General features: G+C 54.8%; 1 protein-coding gene across 4 annotated transcripts; it reads left to right on the top strand.

Moving 5' to 3' along the window:
* The first annotated feature begins 1,206 nt into the window (after positions 1 to 1,206).
* kansl3 (KAT8 regulatory NSL complex subunit 3) lies at positions 1,207 to 15,572 on the top strand. Of its 4 annotated transcripts, none has more exons than XM_042344514.1 (22): positions 1,207 to 1,469; positions 1,820 to 1,990; positions 2,462 to 2,552; positions 3,063 to 3,248; positions 3,596 to 3,727; positions 4,217 to 4,333; positions 5,157 to 5,258; positions 5,598 to 5,669; positions 6,369 to 6,443; positions 7,253 to 7,410; positions 7,956 to 8,019; positions 8,603 to 8,800; positions 9,367 to 9,568; positions 9,931 to 10,008; positions 10,628 to 10,816; positions 11,110 to 11,194; positions 11,554 to 11,708; positions 12,135 to 12,244; positions 12,873 to 13,062; positions 13,486 to 13,658; positions 14,236 to 14,380; positions 14,795 to 15,572. In XM_042344514.1, exons 1-22 carry the CDS (start codon positions 1,258 to 1,260, stop codon positions 15,376 to 15,378), a joined length of 3,489 nt encoding a protein of 1,162 aa, XP_042200448.1. In that variant the 5' UTR covers positions 1,207 to 1,257; the 3' UTR covers positions 15,379 to 15,572. The 4 variants fall into 4 exon arrangements, with proteins under 4 accessions (XP_042200448.1, XP_042200447.1, XP_042200450.1 ...); XM_042344513.1 differs by having other exon boundaries at positions 12,870 to 13,062; XM_042344516.1 differs by having other exon boundaries at positions 12,870 to 13,062; positions 14,236 to 14,376; positions 14,795 to 14,859.
* Positions 15,573 to 17,264: the final 1,692 nt, after the last annotated feature.

Here is a 17,264-nt window from a genome sequence, read left to right as displayed (position 1 = left end):
CACCCACCCACCCCCTGCCCGCCCCCCACCCCCTGCCCGCCCCCAACCCCCCCACCCACCTCGAGTAGTGACCTTGAGTTGCCCAAATCGCGTGGCTTTCCCATTTAGTTCCTAAGAGCTGCAGACACCGCGGACGTTGGGCTATCAGTTCTCGGAGCAGAGGAGATGCTTTGATCACCTTACGGATGAAGTTAGTTTATCGCTCTCCCCACCCCCCCCCCCCACCGCCCCCACCTTCAAGAAATCTGCTCCTTCGCCCCGTGTCCCTTGCAGTGATATCTGTCGCTCGAACGAGGTGTCCGAAAAAAGTGGTGACTGTCTTACCGTGTTATCAAAAAAATAGTTTTTTTTTTTCTTTTTAAGACTTATTAGATTTTGCGATGGCCTTTTTTGGCCGTTAAATTTGGCTGAGGGTTGGGGTTGGGGTTGTGGGGGGGGATGGGGGAAATGATTTTTGATATCTTGATCATCTTTATTCTCTGTAGGAGTTGTTGCTTGTGTTTGCACTTGTGTTCCCGGAGGACAGGCCTGGAGAGGAGCGGAGGGAGGGAGGGAGGGTCAGAAATCATCATAATCATCATAATAATAATATTAATAATAACAATAATAATCCTTGCATTTGATACAGCGCCTTAGCACGTGGTCGAGACGTCTCAAAGCGCTTCGCGGGACACACCGCAAAGTGTTTTGGCGGCAGCCGATCGCCCACAGCAGTGTGGATGGAAGTGACCAAATTATTATTAATTTTTTGGAGGGATTATTACCCCCCGGCAAAGCCCTCCGCCAATCGACCAACAACCGGGTTCCTACTGACTGCTGGTAAATAGGTGTGTGTGTGTATGTGGGGAGTAAGGAAACTCGCCTCAGGTTCGCTCTAACCAATACCCTACAGGACTTTGTGCAAATTAATGTTTCCTGTTTTTCGATTAAATCGGAATCCGTCAAAAAAAAAAACAAGAACAACTTCCAATTTGACCCAACAAAGCCCACGCTTTGTTAGCAGTCAATCCGCTCGGCGGCGTGTCCCGCGAAGCGCTTTGAGACGTCCTCGACCACGCGATGAGGCGCCAGGGTGATCGAACGCAAGGATTCCCATTAAGACGGCGAGGGAGGGGGGGGGTGGGGGGGTGGGGGGGGAAAGTGAGGGGGAGTGACTGTGTGTTTTACGCTTTGAGCGCTGACACCTCTCTGTGTGTGTGTGTGTGTGTGTGTGTATTTCAGGTGATTTCAGCCGGAGCTGACGCTGAAGTTGAGCAAATGTCCGGTCGAGGTGAGCGTGATTTTCAGAGCTCCGCTCGGCGCATGGGCACCTCGTTACTGTTCCAGCTCTCGGCCCACGAGCGGGAGCTGGACCTGGTGTTCCTGGATCACAGCTACGCCAAGCCATGGAGCGCTCACCCAGACGCCAGCACCTCCCGGCCCGCCCGCATGCTCTTCGTCACTCCCAGGAGACACCAAGACAACAGCAGGTAAGAGCAGTCGCAACAGCAACGGAAGACATGCACACGGCGCCTTTCACATCAGGAGGACGGTCTGGATGCTGGACGGTCAAGAGATCCGCGGGGACCCTTCGAAGTGTAACCAAACACTGCCCGAACGGCAGCCTGTGGCTCAGTCTCTCGCTCACTCGCCTCCAAGTCCGGAGGTTGTGGGTTCGAGCCCCACAGGGAGATAGAGAGAGAGAGATAGAGAAAGAGAGACACATTGTCAGAGACGTCAAGGCTAAATGTCACAAGGGGTTGGGCACACATATTTCCCACTGACTATGTCCATGTACGTGTGTACAGGCGTGTGAGCTGTGTTTCGCTGCGTTTTGCAGTGAGGGGGATGTGGTCGTGGACGTGGACACGGTGCTGCCCAGCCCACTGCCGCTGTACGATAACCAGAAGGCCCGGAGCGTGATGAACGAATGCGAGCGTCACGTCATCTTTGCCCGGACGGACACGGACGCCCCGCTGCCCCCCGACGACTGGGAAGATCACGTCAATCGGTGCGTGTGTGAGACGTATGTGTATGTGACATGTGTGGCCGAGTTGTGCCTGTGTTTCAAGATCCTCTCACTCGTCTTCAAATCCCCTCATGCCCTGGCACCTCCCTACCTCTCCGACCTGCTTACTCCCCAACCCACTACCTCCCCTCACTCAGCTGGCTCCGGCCTCCTGCTTGTCCCTCGTGCCCTCCATTCCACCATCGGTGGCCGAGCTTTTTAGCTGCTGCGCCCCGAAACTCTGCCACTCTCTCCTCCAATCCCTCCGCCTCGCCCCCTTCCCTCCCCATCTTAAGGTCGCGCCCGAAGACCTTCCAAATTCGACGAGTGCCTGCGGTCACCTCCACTCGGCTTGGCATAGTGCTCCGCCACTGTCAAACGCTGCCCTGCGGGAGGGGGCTCTGCGTAAGTGCGAGTGGCTGTTACGGTGCAGCTTGTGCCGTGCTGAGCCTGACTCTGGCTTCCCTCTCCCAGGCTGGGCTGGACGGCGGCGCAGAATAAACTCTTCAACAAGATCGTGAAGGCCCTCCAGTCAGACCGGCTGGCCAGGCTGGGGAACGAAGGGGTGAGTGGCACAGGGGTAGCATTCCAGTGTCTTTCTGTCTGGCAGCAGTGTGTCAACCAGGCGCAGTGTGAGTGTCAGCCCAGCTCAGTGTGCGTCAGCCTGGCTCAGTGGTCGCGCTCTCGCCTCTTGAGTCAGAAGGTTGTGGGTTCGAACCTCGCGTCAGGACACAGTTTAAGCTGACGTTCCAATGCAGCGCTGGGGCGGGGTTTGCAATGTTAAACCGAGGTCCCGTTTGCCTGTTCAGGTGGACATTAAAAATACCAGGGCACTTTTTTTATTTGAAGGGATTATTACCCGCGGAAAAGCCATCCGCCAATCAGCTAACAACCGGATTCCTACTGACTGCTGGTAAACAGAGGTGTGTGTGTGGCGTAAGGAAACTTGCCCAACGTTTCGCCCTGCCCGCCTGGGAACTGAACCCAGGCCCTCTCGCTTGCGAGGCGAGGGCTCTAACCCCTGAGCTACAGTGATACGACTATAATTGCAATCTCCCTCTCTCTCCCTCTCCAGGCCAGTAATGAGCCAGTGCTGAGGAGGATCGCGGTGGATAAATGTACGCGACGAGTTCGACAGGCCCTGGCCAGTGTGAACTGGGAGACCAGGCTGACACAGTGGCTGCACTCCACACTGGTCGAATCTCTCAGTCTCCCCATGCTCTCTGCCTATCTCGATGTGCTTCAGACACTGAAATGCAAGGTAACCCACTTTTACAGTACATTTCGCCCCCAAAGTACACAGTCACTTCACTTTACAGGAGCTGTGAAGGCTTTGAGACGTCTCGAAGACGTGATAAGGCGCTTCATCAAATGCAAGGATTATTATTACACCCCTTAATGTATTCCCTTGAGTTTGTAAGGTATTTAAAATGATAAAGGGTTCCATAGGGTATTTTATTTTTGGGGTGGGGTCAGCTGGAAGTCGGTGGAGCCTGGCAGGGACTGGGATGACGAGGGCACGGAGTTTGGGGCGGAGGAGGATACAGGAGCTCTGTAGGAAGTGTTGCTGTGAGAGTGAAACCAGGACGTTTCCTTCCGCTTTACCAGGTCCCGACCCTGATTGACAGAATGATCATCTCATCGACTGCCAAGTCGGGAGCAGCGGGAGCTGAGGCCCTCTCCTTACTCCTCAAACGTCCCTGGGACCCAGCAGTGGGTGTGCTGTCCCACAACAAGCCTGTGAGTACCTTCCCTCAACAACAACAAGTTACATTTGTATATTAATGTTTATACACATAGTGCAGTCCTGTAGCTCATTGGTTAGAGCTCACCTCGTAAGCCAGAGGACCTGGGTTTAATTCCCAGTCAGGGCAAAACGTTGGGCAAGTTTCCTTACTCCACACACACACACACGCGCCTCTGGTTATTTAACAGTCAGTAGGAACCCGGTTGTTAGTCGATTGGCGGATCGCTTTTCCAGGGGTAATAATCCCAACAAAAAAATATTATAAATTGGTCACTCAATCCACGACTGTTTGTGGGGACGCTGCTATGCGCAATTGGCTGCCGCATTTCGCCCATAAAATACACAGTCACTACACTTCACAGTATATTTTGTGAAGCGGTTTGAAGCATCTCGACCACGTGATAAGGCGCTGAATAAAATGCAAGGATTATTGTTATATTATCAGCGACTAAAAGGACAGTGTTTCTTCTCCTTGTCCTCAGACTAAGATCCCTGGCTCCCCTCTCCTACTCGTGGCTCCCAATGGGCCGACCAACAGTCTCTTGTCCACAACCCGTCGCAACCGTTTCTGGCACTCACAGCTCTCCTGTTTGGGAAAGGTCAGTCAACAACAACAGCGACAACACATTGCATTTGCGCAGTGCCAGCACACAGTGGAATGGGGTTTGCTATGCCGAAGGCTGGGATACAGTATTAAGGTGTGGTCCTGGCTCAGTCGCTAGCTCACTCGCCTCTGAATCAGAAGGTGTGGGTTCGAGCCTCTATGTGTGGGGACTCTGAGCTCACAGCCCAGGCTGACACTCCAGCGCAGCGCTGGAGGGAGGGGGAGAGGGAGAGAGAGAGAGCGCCGCATTGTCAGAGACGCCGTCCTTCGGATGAGACGTTAAACCTCACTCATTCCCCGTCTGTGCCCGGTTCAGGTGGGCGTTAACGATCTCTCCCCCTGCGGCGCTGTTAGAAAAGAGAAGCAAGTTTCTCTCTCTCTCCCGATGTCATAGAATCTTACAGCACAGAAGGAGGCCATTCGGCCCATCGAGCCTGTGCCGACTCTTTGAAAGATCTACCCAACTAGTCCTACTCCCCCGCTCTCACCCCAACTAGTCCCACTCCCCCACTCTTACCCCAAAGCCATGAAAATTCTTCCTTTTCAAATACCTCTATAATTCCCTTTTGAAAGCTATCGACTCTGCTTCCACCACCCAGTCAGACAGTGCATTCCGGACCGTAACAACTGTGGCTGACAATCCCGCAGATAAAATTGGCCAATCACTCCATGGCTGTTTGCGGGGACGTCGCTGTGTGCAGATTGGTTACAAATAAAACACTTTGCCCATGTGCAGGGTTTGTAGTGGGGGGTGGTGGGTGGTTGCTGGGTTTACGTGGCTGTGAGTGTAACTGGCTCCGGCTGGACTTGTTCTGCAGGTGATTCCCGTTACGATGCATGTATCCCACAGCGGCTCTGGAGTTAGTGTTTCCCAGTGTCTGGAGAATATGATCGCAGCCATCAGAGCAAAGGTTCACGAGGTGAGTAATGGAAGTTGCAGCTCAGCGGTTAGAGCACTCGACTCGCAAGCGAGAGGACCTGGGTTCGATTCCCGGGCGGGTCAGGACGAAACCTTAGGCAAGTTATTTGTTTTCCTAAACCGTAATAAGGTAAACTGATTGTTTTCCATTCTCGGTTTGCTTCCGTGTAATGTGAGGGAAGAGGGGGAGAGAGTTTGGGTGAAGGGGGAGTGGGGGAAGGGGAGTGTGTGTGTGTGTGGGGTGGGGGTGTGGGGAGGAGGCTGTGAGCCTGGCTCAGCGGGAGTGGATTTATTTTCTGTGGATGGATGACTCAAGGTCTCTCTCTCACTCTCTCGACAGTCACAAACTCACTTCCCAACCAGACCCATTGTCCTGATTGGCTGGAATGTGGGCGCTCTGGTTGCCTGTCATGTAAGTATGTGGGTGGTGAGGGCGGGGCTGTGGGTGGGTGAGGGCGGGGCTGTGGGTGAGGGTGGGGCTGTGGGTGAGGGCGGGGCTGTTGGTGGGTGAGGGCGGGGCTGTGGTTGGGTGAGGGCGGGGCTGCGGGTGGGGGCAGGGTGGTGGGTGGGGCTGTGGGTGGGTGGGGCTGTGGGTGGGTGGGGCTGTAGGTGGGTGGGGCTGTAGGTGGGTGAGGGTGGGGCTGTGGGTGATGAGGGTGGGGCTGTGGGTGAGGGTGGGACTGTGGGTGGGTGAGGGTGGGGCTGTGGGTGGGTGAGGGCGGGGCTGTGGGTGGGTGGTCTGGGTGAGGGCGGGGCTGCGGGTGGGGGCAGGGTGGTGGGTTTGGCTGTGGGTGGGTGGGGCTGTGGGTGGGTGGGACTGTAGGTGGGTGGGGCTGTAGGTGGCTGAGGGTGGGGCTGTGGGTGGGTGAGGGTGGGGCTGTGGGTGGTCTGTGGGTGAGGGCGGGGCTGAAGGGTGGGGGCAGGGTGGTGGGTGGGGCTGTGGGTGGGTGAGGGCGGGGCTGCGGGTGGGGGCAGGGTGGTGGGTGGGGCTGTGGGTGGGGCTGTAGGTGGGTGGGGCTGTGGGTGGGTGAGGGGCAGTCTTGTCTCTTTCCCCGTTACTGTACAATGTCAGTAAAGATGCAGTGTATGTTATCACACTGTTTGCCCGCAGGTCTCTGTGATGGAGTTCGTGTCGGCCGTGGTGTGTCTCGGGTTCCCTCTGTTCACCACGGAAGGGCCGAGAGGGGTAAGTGACAGCTGTGTAATAATGGATGAACGTTGGGCAGAACAACAACAACAACAGCGGCAGCTTGCATTTTTATACAGCGCCCCCTCGCGCAGGGCAGCGACCCAGAGCGCTTGACACTGACGGAGCGCGACACCGAGCCGGGGGGGAGGTGACCCTAGGCACTGGTCCAAGAGGAAGGTCTTCAGGCGCGACCTGAAGATGGGGAAGGAAGGGGACGAGGCGGGGGGATAGAGGAAAGAGAGTGACAGACATTCGGGGCGAAGCGGGGGACGAGCAGGAGGCCGGAGCCGGTCGAACGGAGGCAGTAGGTAGTGGGTTGGGGGGTGAGCAGGTGGGAGAGGTCGGGAGGTGTCGAGGAGTGAAGGGATTTGAAGACGAGTGTTGAGAGGAACTTGAAATCGATCCATTCAGTGACGGGGAGCCAGTGGGGGCTGGCGAGGGTCGGGGTGATGGGGGGACGGGGGTCAGTGTGTGTGACGGGGAGCCAGTGGGGGCTGGCGAGGGCTGGGGTGATGGGGGGACGGGGGTCAGTGTGTGTGAGGGGAGCCAGTGGGGGCTGGCGAGGGCTGGGGTGATGGGGGGACGGGGGTTAGTGTGTGTGATGGGGAGCCAGTGGGGGCTGGCGAGGGCCGGGGTGATGGGGGGAACGGGGGTTAGTGGGGGTAATGGGGAGCCAGTGGGGGCTGGCGAGGGCTGGGGTGATGGGGGGACGGAGTGTGTGAATACGGGTCCATTAATGAATGAATGAATTAGTGCTCCGAGCACTGGGCTCGTCAGCTCACCGTGTGGGTGTGTGTTGACCCCAGGATGTGGACGACCCGTTGCTGGATATGAAGACCCCGGTGCTGTTTGTGGTCGGTCAGCACGCGGTGCAGTGCAGTGTGGACGGGATGGAGGATTTCAGGGAGAGGATCCGGGCCGAGAACAGCATGGTGATCGTGGGGGGCGGGGACGACAACCTCAGGTGGGTCTGACACTCACTGTGGCCGTAACTCTATGTGTGTGTGCTGTATCTCTGGGACTGCACGTGTGTGTGTGTGCGTGCGTGCGTGCGCTGTATCTCTGACTGCACGCGCGTGTGTGTGTGTGTGCTGTATCTGTGGGACTGGGTCCGTGTGTGTGTGCTGTAACCCTGTGACTGCGCACATGTGTGTGCTGTATCTCTCTCTAACTGCGCACATTTGTGTGCTGTAACTCTGTGACTGCGTGTGTGTGCGTGCTGTAACTGACTGCGCACATGTGTGTGCTGTATCTCTGACTGTGCGCGTGCGCTGTATCTCTCTGTGACTGCATGTGTGTGCTGTATCTCTCTGTGTGAGTGTGTGTATGAGGGTTTGTATGTGCTGGAACTCTCTCTGCAGTAACTCTATCTCTCTCTCCCTGTGTAACTCAATCTCTCTCTCCCTGTGTAACTCTATCTCTCTCGCTCTCTCAGTGCTTTATCTCTCTCTCTTTCGCTCTCTCTTTAACTCCCATTATGATGTTGTGCTGATGGGCTTTTTACTGCAGGATCAGCAAAGCTAAGAAAAAAACAGAGGGCCTGACCCAGAGCATGGTAGATCGCTGCATCCAGGTGTGTGTGAGGAGCTGCTCGTGTGATAAAACAACAATAATATAGCGCCTTATTACCTCTTCGAGACGTCTCAAAGCGCTTCATGGAATCCACTGTCAAGTGAACCGATTGGGTATTTTGTGGGCGAAACACGGCAGCCAATTGCGCGCAGCAGCGTCCCCCACAAACAGCCGTGGTTCCAGTGATTACATTATTATTATTATTTTTGTTGTTGTCGTTGAAGGGATTGCGCCCTAAAACTCGCTTTCAGCCACCAAGCCCCGAAAGTCTGGAACACTCTCCCTCAATCCCTCCGCCTCCCCCTTTTTCAACAGAACGCCATAGAAGTTGTTATATGAGTGCAAGTTGTTATTGTTGTTGGATCATTACCCTCAAATAGGATTATTGTTGTCCATGAGACGAGGATAAAACATCAAAATAAGACCAATACGCCACACGATCAATGTGAGCTGTAAAACTTGCTCAAAGGCTTGAACGTTTGCACGTGAAGGGCTGGGTAGAATATCTCGTACTGTGCCCCAGAGCCTCGGTAGGTCATCGGAAATAGATTGGGGTCAAATGCTAAAGGGTGTTCCCCACGCAGGACGAGATTGGGGATTTCCTGACGGGAGTTCTCACCAAGTCGGAGGCTCAGGCCGGCTCCGACCCCAAAGACCTGGACGCGGAGAAGAAAAGGAAAGCCCGGGACACGCGGAGAGACTTAACCTTCGAGCTGCCCGAGCGGAGCAACCGACCCGCTTCCCCCTTCAGCAGAGTGTCCGCCTCGCCTTCCGGCTCCGAGGTAAGTGGTGTGGGGGTGGGGGGGTGGGGGTTGTAAGGAATGAACAGGAGGGAGGGGTAAGGGTGGGTGGTGGGAGGATCTGGGTTCTGGACAATGCGCCATTTATACCCCACTTATGTAAGGAAACTTCACTCTTTTTATTGGTTAATTAATGATGATTAACCCTGTAAACCAAAACCCTAACGGGGAGGGGGGTCCGAGCTGGACAAGCAGCGGGAAAGCTCGGCCAGACAGCGCCCTCAATGGCCGGAGCTGTGTGTGGGTTTAGCTGGTCAGACTCCAGCAGTTACCCCAACACACACTCTGGGCTCCCCCCTCGCCAACCTGCGCCTGATACTCTCCGGAATTAGGTACGTAGGATGCCTCCCTCCAGGGAGAGAGAGAGAGAGCGCATTCCATTCCAACAATCTTATCTCTGGGATTCCCACGTGCAGATTCGAGGCAGGGAATTCTCGGTTGGGTTTGGAGACGATTAAAAGCACGGCGATGGGTTTCCTCGCGCGGGTCAGACACCCGGCCGGGCAAATAAAAACAAATGGTTTTGTAAAAGAAAATGTCGCCGGCAGGATACCTCGAGCGTGTCGAGCAGCCCCAACTCCAGCCCCAAGACCAAGCCCTCCTCGCTGTCTCCCGCCCAGAAGGCCAGTCTGATCACAGCGTCGGCCACGGCAGCCAGCCAGTCACCCAGCCTCTCCGCACACTTCACCCACATCCTCAAGCAGCACATGCAGAGGACGGGCACCGTGCTGACCCAGAAACAGGCACAAGGTAACCTCAGCAACAGCCACGACAACTTGCATTTACAGAGCGCCCCCTCACTAATTCCCTCCCACCCCACCCCCCCCACACACACACACACATACACACACTCGAGCGCGCACTCAAAAATACGGTCACTAAATCCATCCACTGCCGGGCACAGTTGTCTGCCGAGTTTCGCCCACGAAATACGCAGTCACTACACTTCACAGCATGTAGAATACAGTACAGGTGGCTGCCATTCGACTGTACGAACGTGTGGGTAGTTTGAAAGTTGTCGGCTGGAACAGGCTCGGGGGGCTGAATGGCCTCCTCCTGCTCCTATACAATGTGGAGTTTGCTGTGTGCCAAACCCGTGTGTTTCCCTCCAGCTCAGTTCGCTGCTTTCCTGAAGCAGAACATGTTGGTGACAAAGTCTCTGCCCCCAGCCAGCTCCTCCTGCGTATTTGGTGAGTACATCTCGCTGTGCAGACACGCCCTCAACAACAACAACTTGCACTTACAAAGCGCCCTCCACGCAGGGTAGCGTCTCGGAGCGCTTAACAGTGGCGGAGCCTGACTCCGAGCCAGTGGTGGGAGCGGGGCGGTGGCTGTAAAGCACAAGTCCTCGCCTTGCTTGTGAAATATCCCAGCCCCCAGCTCTCAGCCCGGCTCAGTCGCTAGAGCTCTCGCCTCCCAAGTGAGAGGCCCTGGGTTCGATTTCCGGGCGGGTGAAACCTGAAGAAAGTTTCTTTAATCCACACACACACACACACACACGCGCGCGCGCGCCTCTGTTTACCAGCAGTCAGTAGGAACCCGGTTGTTAGTCGATTGGCGGGTGGCTTTTCCGGGGGTAATAATCCCGTCAACAACAACCACAAAGTCCTGTAGCTCAGTGGTTAGAGCGCTCGCCTCGCAAGCGAGAGACCTGGGTTCGACTTCCGTGCAGTGGGAAATGTTGAGCGAGACTCTCTTGTCTCTCTCACTCTCTGTCTCTCTTTCTCTCACTCTCCCACTCACTTTCACACTCACTCGCTCACTCTATCTCTCTCACACGCTCTCACACTCTCTCTCTCACTCCCGTAGTCCCCGTGTCCTCGGAGCAGCAGGACCTGGCAGAGAAAGAGGACGTTAAAAACCTGTTGAAGAGACGACAGGCTGAGAGCCCCAACCAGCTGGGGGCCAAAGCTGCCAAGAGGGCGAAGATCAAAGTCACCATCCTCTCCCATGGGGAGGGTGCCTCCCCTGCTCAGCCCTTCACTGGCTCAAAAGATGGTACGTCTGTCGCACAAAACTGTGCACACCAGTCATCTATAGTACACCCCTCAATTCCCCCTCTCCCACACCCCTCTATTCCTCCTCTCCCACACCCCTCTATTCCCCCTCTCCCACACCCCTCTAGTCCCCCTTTCTCACACCCCTCTATTCCCCCTCTCCCACAGCCCTCGATCCCCCTCTCCCACACCGCTCTATTCCCCTCTCCTACACCTCTCTATTCTCTAGTTGATTGGAATGGCTGTGCGTGTGAATGTGTGCGTGTATCTAATGGTTGGCCTCTGTGCTGGCAGGTGTTGTTGGGAAGCCGATGGCCCTGTCGATGAGTCAGTCTGGATCCGGCACAAAGGAGCTCACAGGCCTTCTCACAGGGCAGAGGTGAGTGTGACCCGGTCGTTAGTCGATTGCCGGATCGCTTTCCGAGGCTAATAACCCCTTAAAAAAAATAAAGTGGGCACTCAAACCACGGCTGTTTGTGGGGGACGCTGCTGTGCGCAATTGGCTGCCGCGTTTCGCCCACAAAACACACAGTCATTACACTTTACTGTATATCCTGTGAAGCGCTTTGAGACGTCTCAGCTACAACACCATATTAAATGCATGGATTATTATTATCAGTGCAAAAGAGCTTGACCAGTGGGGGGAGAATGGGAGGAGAGCGGGCGGGGGGGTATTTAGAGGGTGATTACGTTCTCTCACTCACTGATTGTCTATCCGCCGACCCCCCCCACACTCAGATCCTCGCCTGCTGGACCCCCGGACACGACCTCTCTCACCCCCAGTGTCCTGACCAGTGGCCACACTGCCTCCGCCTTCCACAGCATCCAGGCACGATTGACCTCCACCTCCAGCCCAGCCACACAGTCTCACTGCAGCTCAGGCATCTCCTCAGGTACGTCTCATCTCACTAGGTCCGGCCCTCGCACTCTCTCACACACTCACTCTCACATACTCACTCTCACACACTCACACTCACCCTCACACACTCACACACACTCACTCTCGCACACACAAACACTCACGCTCTCACACTCACTCTTACTTACACACTCACACACACACAGACTCACACACACACAGACTCATACCCACACCCACAGACTCTCGAGACGACCGAATCCCGATTTAATATGTCACCTGAAGGGCATCACCTCTGACATTGCAACCCTCCCCGTCCCCCAGCAACGGCCCTGGAGCTTCAGCCTAGAGTATCAGCTCAAGAGTCCCAATGTGACACTTGAAGCGACACACTCTTGAGCCAGCGAGGAGAACGCTGACACTTGAGGCTGACGTGTGTGATGGTGTGTTTTGCCCTCAGGAACTCCTTCCGCCAGCAGCCTGCTCCAGGGATTGAGTTTCAGCCTCCAGGAGATTGGGACCAAAGCCCCCAGCTTGTCCTCGGGGTCAGTGACCCACAGCCCCACTCAGGTAAAGTACAAACAACAACTACAACTCATGCAGGTGATCAGGGAGGGTGGAGGGCAGGGAGGGTAGGGGTGAGTGGCCGAAGACACGGTCGAAGGGGAGGCTTTTGAGACTGGCCTTGAAGGAGACGAGGGAGTGGGGGGGGGGGGGGGGCGAGACAAAGGGAACTGGGATGGTGTTACAAAGGGTGGGGGCAGAAAGGCTGAAGGCCTGTCCGCCGATTGATTAGTTGAGAATAAATGAATGAATAATTAAGGAGTGAATGCGATCAGTTTACAGAACAGCAATTTACAGCCACAGAACAAAGCCATGGACCTGACTCTGCGTTTCACTCCCGCCTCATCCTCCTGTTAGATTTGAGGTCGAGTCCTGTAGCTCAGGGTTGAGAGCACTCGCGAGCGAGAGTACCCGGGTTCAATTCCCGGGTGGGTCAGGTCAGGGGGAAACCTTGCTTAAGCAAGTTTCCTCAAACACACACACACGCCTCTGTTTACCAGCAGTCAGTAAGAACCCGGTTGTTCGTCAATTGACGAAATCGCCTCGAGACGCCTCAACGACGTGATAAGCCCTCTATCAAAGTCAAGGATTAGCGTTAGTACTGTTGTTGTTGTGTGGTTCTGTTCCCCAGCAGTGCAGCGTGGTGAAGAGCACCGTAGCATTACACACGTTGGCTGTCAGCACCATGACGCCCAGCACCGCATCTCGAACAGTGAACCTCTCGACCACAGCGGGGTTGCTGAGCGGCAAACACACAGCCGTGCACCAACTACTGGCCAACGGCGGCCTGGCCAAGCTCACCAATAACATCTCCGGCCCGGCAGGTACGGCTACAGATTATACAATTATTATTAATTCTTATTAATAATTACCATTGCGCTGCAGCACGAGAAACGCAGCCACAGATTACGACCTTCAGGTGGAAGTTAAAGATCCTGCGATGCTATTCAAAAAGAAGAGTATCTCTCTCTCTCTCTCCTGGTGTCCTGGCTGACAATCCCCCAGATAAAATTGGTCGCTCGCTTCACGGCTGTTTGTGGGGACGCTGCTGTGCGCAATTCGCTGCCGCGTTTCGCCCCGCAAAATACACAGTCACTACCCTTTACGGTGTATCCTACGAAGCGCTTTGAGGCGTCTGGAAGACGTGATAAGGCAAAGCCGTATCAAATGCGAGGATTAATGTAACTATAATCTATTGTTATAATAATTCCCCCATTTGTGGCGCTCTAACGGTAATCGCTCTGCAGTTGTGAAGCCGCCAACAGCCATCACAGTGACGCTGAGGAGCCAACCAGGCCACATGGCTGCCCTTTGCCAGCCGCCCATCCCCAGCCCCACGCCCAGCCTCTGCCACACCATGCCCAGCCCCGGGGGGAAGCCGGGGGCAGCCGAACACAACACTAAGGGGCAGAGTCAGCAGGTAGGTTGGCTATACAAATGTGATTTTGTTGTTTGTTGTTGTTGTCTGTCGTAGGCACAGGAGGAGGCCATTCAGCCCCTCGAGCCTGTTCTTTTACATCATGGCTGACCTGTACCTCAAGTCCAATTACGCATCTTTGCCCCATATGCCTTGATACCCTGACCTAACAAATGCCATTGATGTCGCTGTTTGGCTGAGCTTTCCCACTGCTTGTCCGGCTCGGACCCCCCTCCCCGTTGGTTAGTTAGTTAGGGCTTTGGCTGTGGGATTAACAGGAGCTGAGGGGGAGGATTCCCGGCCCCCAGAGACCGGTTGGCCCTTCCAGGTCCTGCCGATGAGTCAGGCCGGGCTGTGCTGCCATCAGCAGTGAGTGCCCTGGGACACTGCGGCCCCTCCCGGCTCAGAAACCGGGGGCTCGAGACCCGAGACCGGCACAGAGAGGGCTGGCTCGATTCCGACATGTGGCCTTGGAGCCAGTTCAGCTCCGACGACGTGATAAGGCGCTACATCAAATGCAAGGATTATTATTTCCCAGCTCTGGGATGTTTCTGATGTTTTCTTCTCTCCCTCCCTGTAGCTCCGTGACATCCCAGGTCTGGTTACCACCTCCCAAGCCACCACCAAACTGCTCACACAGATGGACTTGAGCAAAGGCCACAGCGTGATAGAGACCCCTCCAGCAGAAAAGGCTTCCAGTGTCCAGCCCACATCCACACCTGTAGGTGAGGCCTCTGTCAGTGGCACTGTTACTCCGAGGGGAATCAAAGGGATATGGAACAAAGGCGGGTAATTGATGCGCAGATCAGCCATTTATCTGATCGTATAGCGGAACAGGCTCGAGGGACTGAATGGCCTCTTCCTGTTCCCTCTGAGACACTCTCACCCACAGTCACTGAGGGATGGTCAAACCACGACTCCAATTTGTTAATAAAATAATAATAATAATAATAATTTGGTCACTCAATCCACGACCGTTGCGGGGACGTCGCTGGGGAGCAATCGGCCGCCCGCAAAATATACGGCGGATCCACTTTACAGCGTATTCCCGCGAAGCGCTTTGAGACGTCTCGGCGACGTGATGAAGCCCTGCATCAAGTGGAAGGATTGATCAGGATTGTTCTCTTTTCCCTTTGCAGTGACGACCACAAGCCCCACGAAAACTCTGTACGTGATGTCTGACGCCAAGATGTGCGCCCTCACCAAGTCCATCGTGGGCAGCCTGGATCCCTCCTCCCTGTGTTCCCGGCCAGGATTCAGCACAGCCAGTGCAGCGCTTACCTTCACATCGCCAGCCCTGACCAACGCTCCCAGCTCCCCCTGTGCAGTCGTGCTCTCCAAAGTGGGCCCCCTCCTTCAGAACAACTCCAAGACCGTCCTCCTCGCCTCCGCCCCGCCACCCGCACCCCCGACCCCGACGAAGAGCGAGGGGAACCTCGGGGGGCCGGGAGACACGCTGGTGCCCGTCAGCGCCGCGCCGAACAAGATCTCGGCCGCGGCGAGCAGCTCGGTGGAGACCCTGGGCAAGATGCCATCGGTGATGGACGAAGGAAGCACCATTATTCACACCACAGAGACTCCTCCCTGTGCCAACCCCGGTTCGACGCCCTGTTCTCTCGCCTCCAACCCAACTCCAACCGGGGCCCCTTCATTGGCTTTCCCCCCCACCCACAGCCCCGCACTCGCTTCCGTCAGACTCAAACGACTGGGGCCGCCTCACTAAAGCCTCCTCCGCCCGGCTCCCGACAAGGGTGGGAATAAGACTTGTATATAAAACAAAACGCCTCACGTTGACACAAAACACTGCTTATTTTTATAGCGTTCGCTTCATTCATTTTCTCCCACCGTTTCGGTTCCATGTGGCAATTGTAATAAATTGGTTTGGTTTCAATGTGTTGTGTTTTCTCGTAACCTCCCCCCCCCCCACCACCCCCTCTCTCTCGCGCTTTCTGTCCTGGTTTAGGTACCTCTATAAAGTCCCCTTTTGAGGTGTCGTAAGAACAGGAGGAGGCCATTCAGCCCCTCGAGCCTGTTCCGCCATTCTATCAGATCTTGGCTGATCTGTACCTCAACCCCGATTAAAAAAAGTGGCTGCTCGAGAGCTGGTGGTGAAAGGATTGTGAGTCAGATTTGCAAAAGAGGCATCAAACGTAAGGATTATATTTATTCTCGATTCAGTTTCGGTCAGAATTGTAGTCGAGTGTAAATTCAGTTGCCTGTCTCGCCACGAAGCCAAACCAATTCCCTGCAGACCTTAGACACTGGTCTTTCTCCTCCGAGCTCAAGGCTGTCTACATGCCAATGACGCGACCGGATTTGGTCACTCAATCCACGGCTGTTTGCGGAGGACGCTGCTGTGCGAAACTGTCTGCCGCGTTCCGCCCACAAAATACAGCCGATCCACTTTACAGTATATTCTGTGAAGCCTTTGAGACGTCCTTGATAAGGCGCTACGTCAAATGCAAGGATTATCGGAACCATATAGGCTGTTCACAAAGTTTCCCCCACGTTTTTTTGCTCTCTACAATGCACCGACCAACAACTGAAACGTGCAAGAATGATGATAATTGTATTTAGCAGTACATCATTGTATTCTATTCAGTACAAGTATTTTAACTGTATTAGACGTCCGGGGGAATCAATATGTGTGTGTGTGCGTGCGCGCCCTCTTACTTAAATAAAATAATCCCTTCCAAAACAATAAGTTAAAAAAAATAATAATTTGGTCACTTCAATCCACGACTGTTTGTGGGGACGTCGCTGTGCGCAATTCTGCCCACAAAAAAATACCCAGTCAATTCACTTTAAAGTATACTCTGCGAAGTGCTTGAGACGTCTCGAAGACGCGAGATGGAATGCAACGATGATTATTATTTTCATGGCAGATAACGGATCCGTTGCCACGTGTGGTGCTACATCTTCTGTAACGTGGATGGGAGAGGGCAAAAAGTGTGTCTTAACGCCTTGTTTCAGCTGCTCTGTTGTAGAACCGTTTTGTAATGTGGGGGGGAGTAACAGGACTTTGTGGACACGCTGTATATTTTGAGGGGAGAGAGACAGCAGTCTCCTCGCCTCTCGCCGTGAGGAAGGGAATTTTGGAAGGGGCTCACTATCCCAACAGCTACTGTCTGCTTAGAAATGATTAAGACCTCAATATTTTAGCCCCAAACAAACTTACAGAGACAAACTTACAGAAACATTTCCCCTGTTAAGCTGATTAGCCGAGCTAGCGTTCTCTCTGCCCCCAGTCTCGCTTACTTGAACCAGGAGGGTCCAACTGACGGCCCGCGGGCCACATCCGGCCCACCCGCTCCCTCCATAACTCGTAAGTGTTATCGGGTTACGTTTCTGGAAGGGAAACGCACAAATATCGCTTATTTGGCCTGTGGACGTTTCTCAAACTGAGCATCCGGCCCTCAGCGGCCAAAATGGTTGGACCTCCCACTCTGACTTTAAACCAGTTGAGCAGCGGTAAGCGGGACAGAGCACTGGTGTCCGGGGCGAGCACTAAGCTTCACTTTTAGCCACCGAATTAGTCTTAAACCAAGGCCTGAAATTCTCCCCAAGTCTTCGGCTGTGAGTCAGTTTTCCCAATCGAAAATTACGGGG

Source organism: Callorhinchus milii, unplaced genomic scaffold, assembly GCF_018977255.1.
Source record: "Callorhinchus milii isolate IMCB2004 unplaced genomic scaffold, IMCB_Cmil_1.0 Scaffold28, whole genome shotgun sequence".
Lineage (NCBI taxonomy): Eukaryota > Metazoa > Chordata > Chondrichthyes > Chimaeriformes > Callorhinchidae > Callorhinchus > Callorhinchus milii.
The sequence above is the reverse complement of the archived record's forward strand: the minus strand, read 5'-3'. Positions and strand labels throughout refer to the sequence as shown.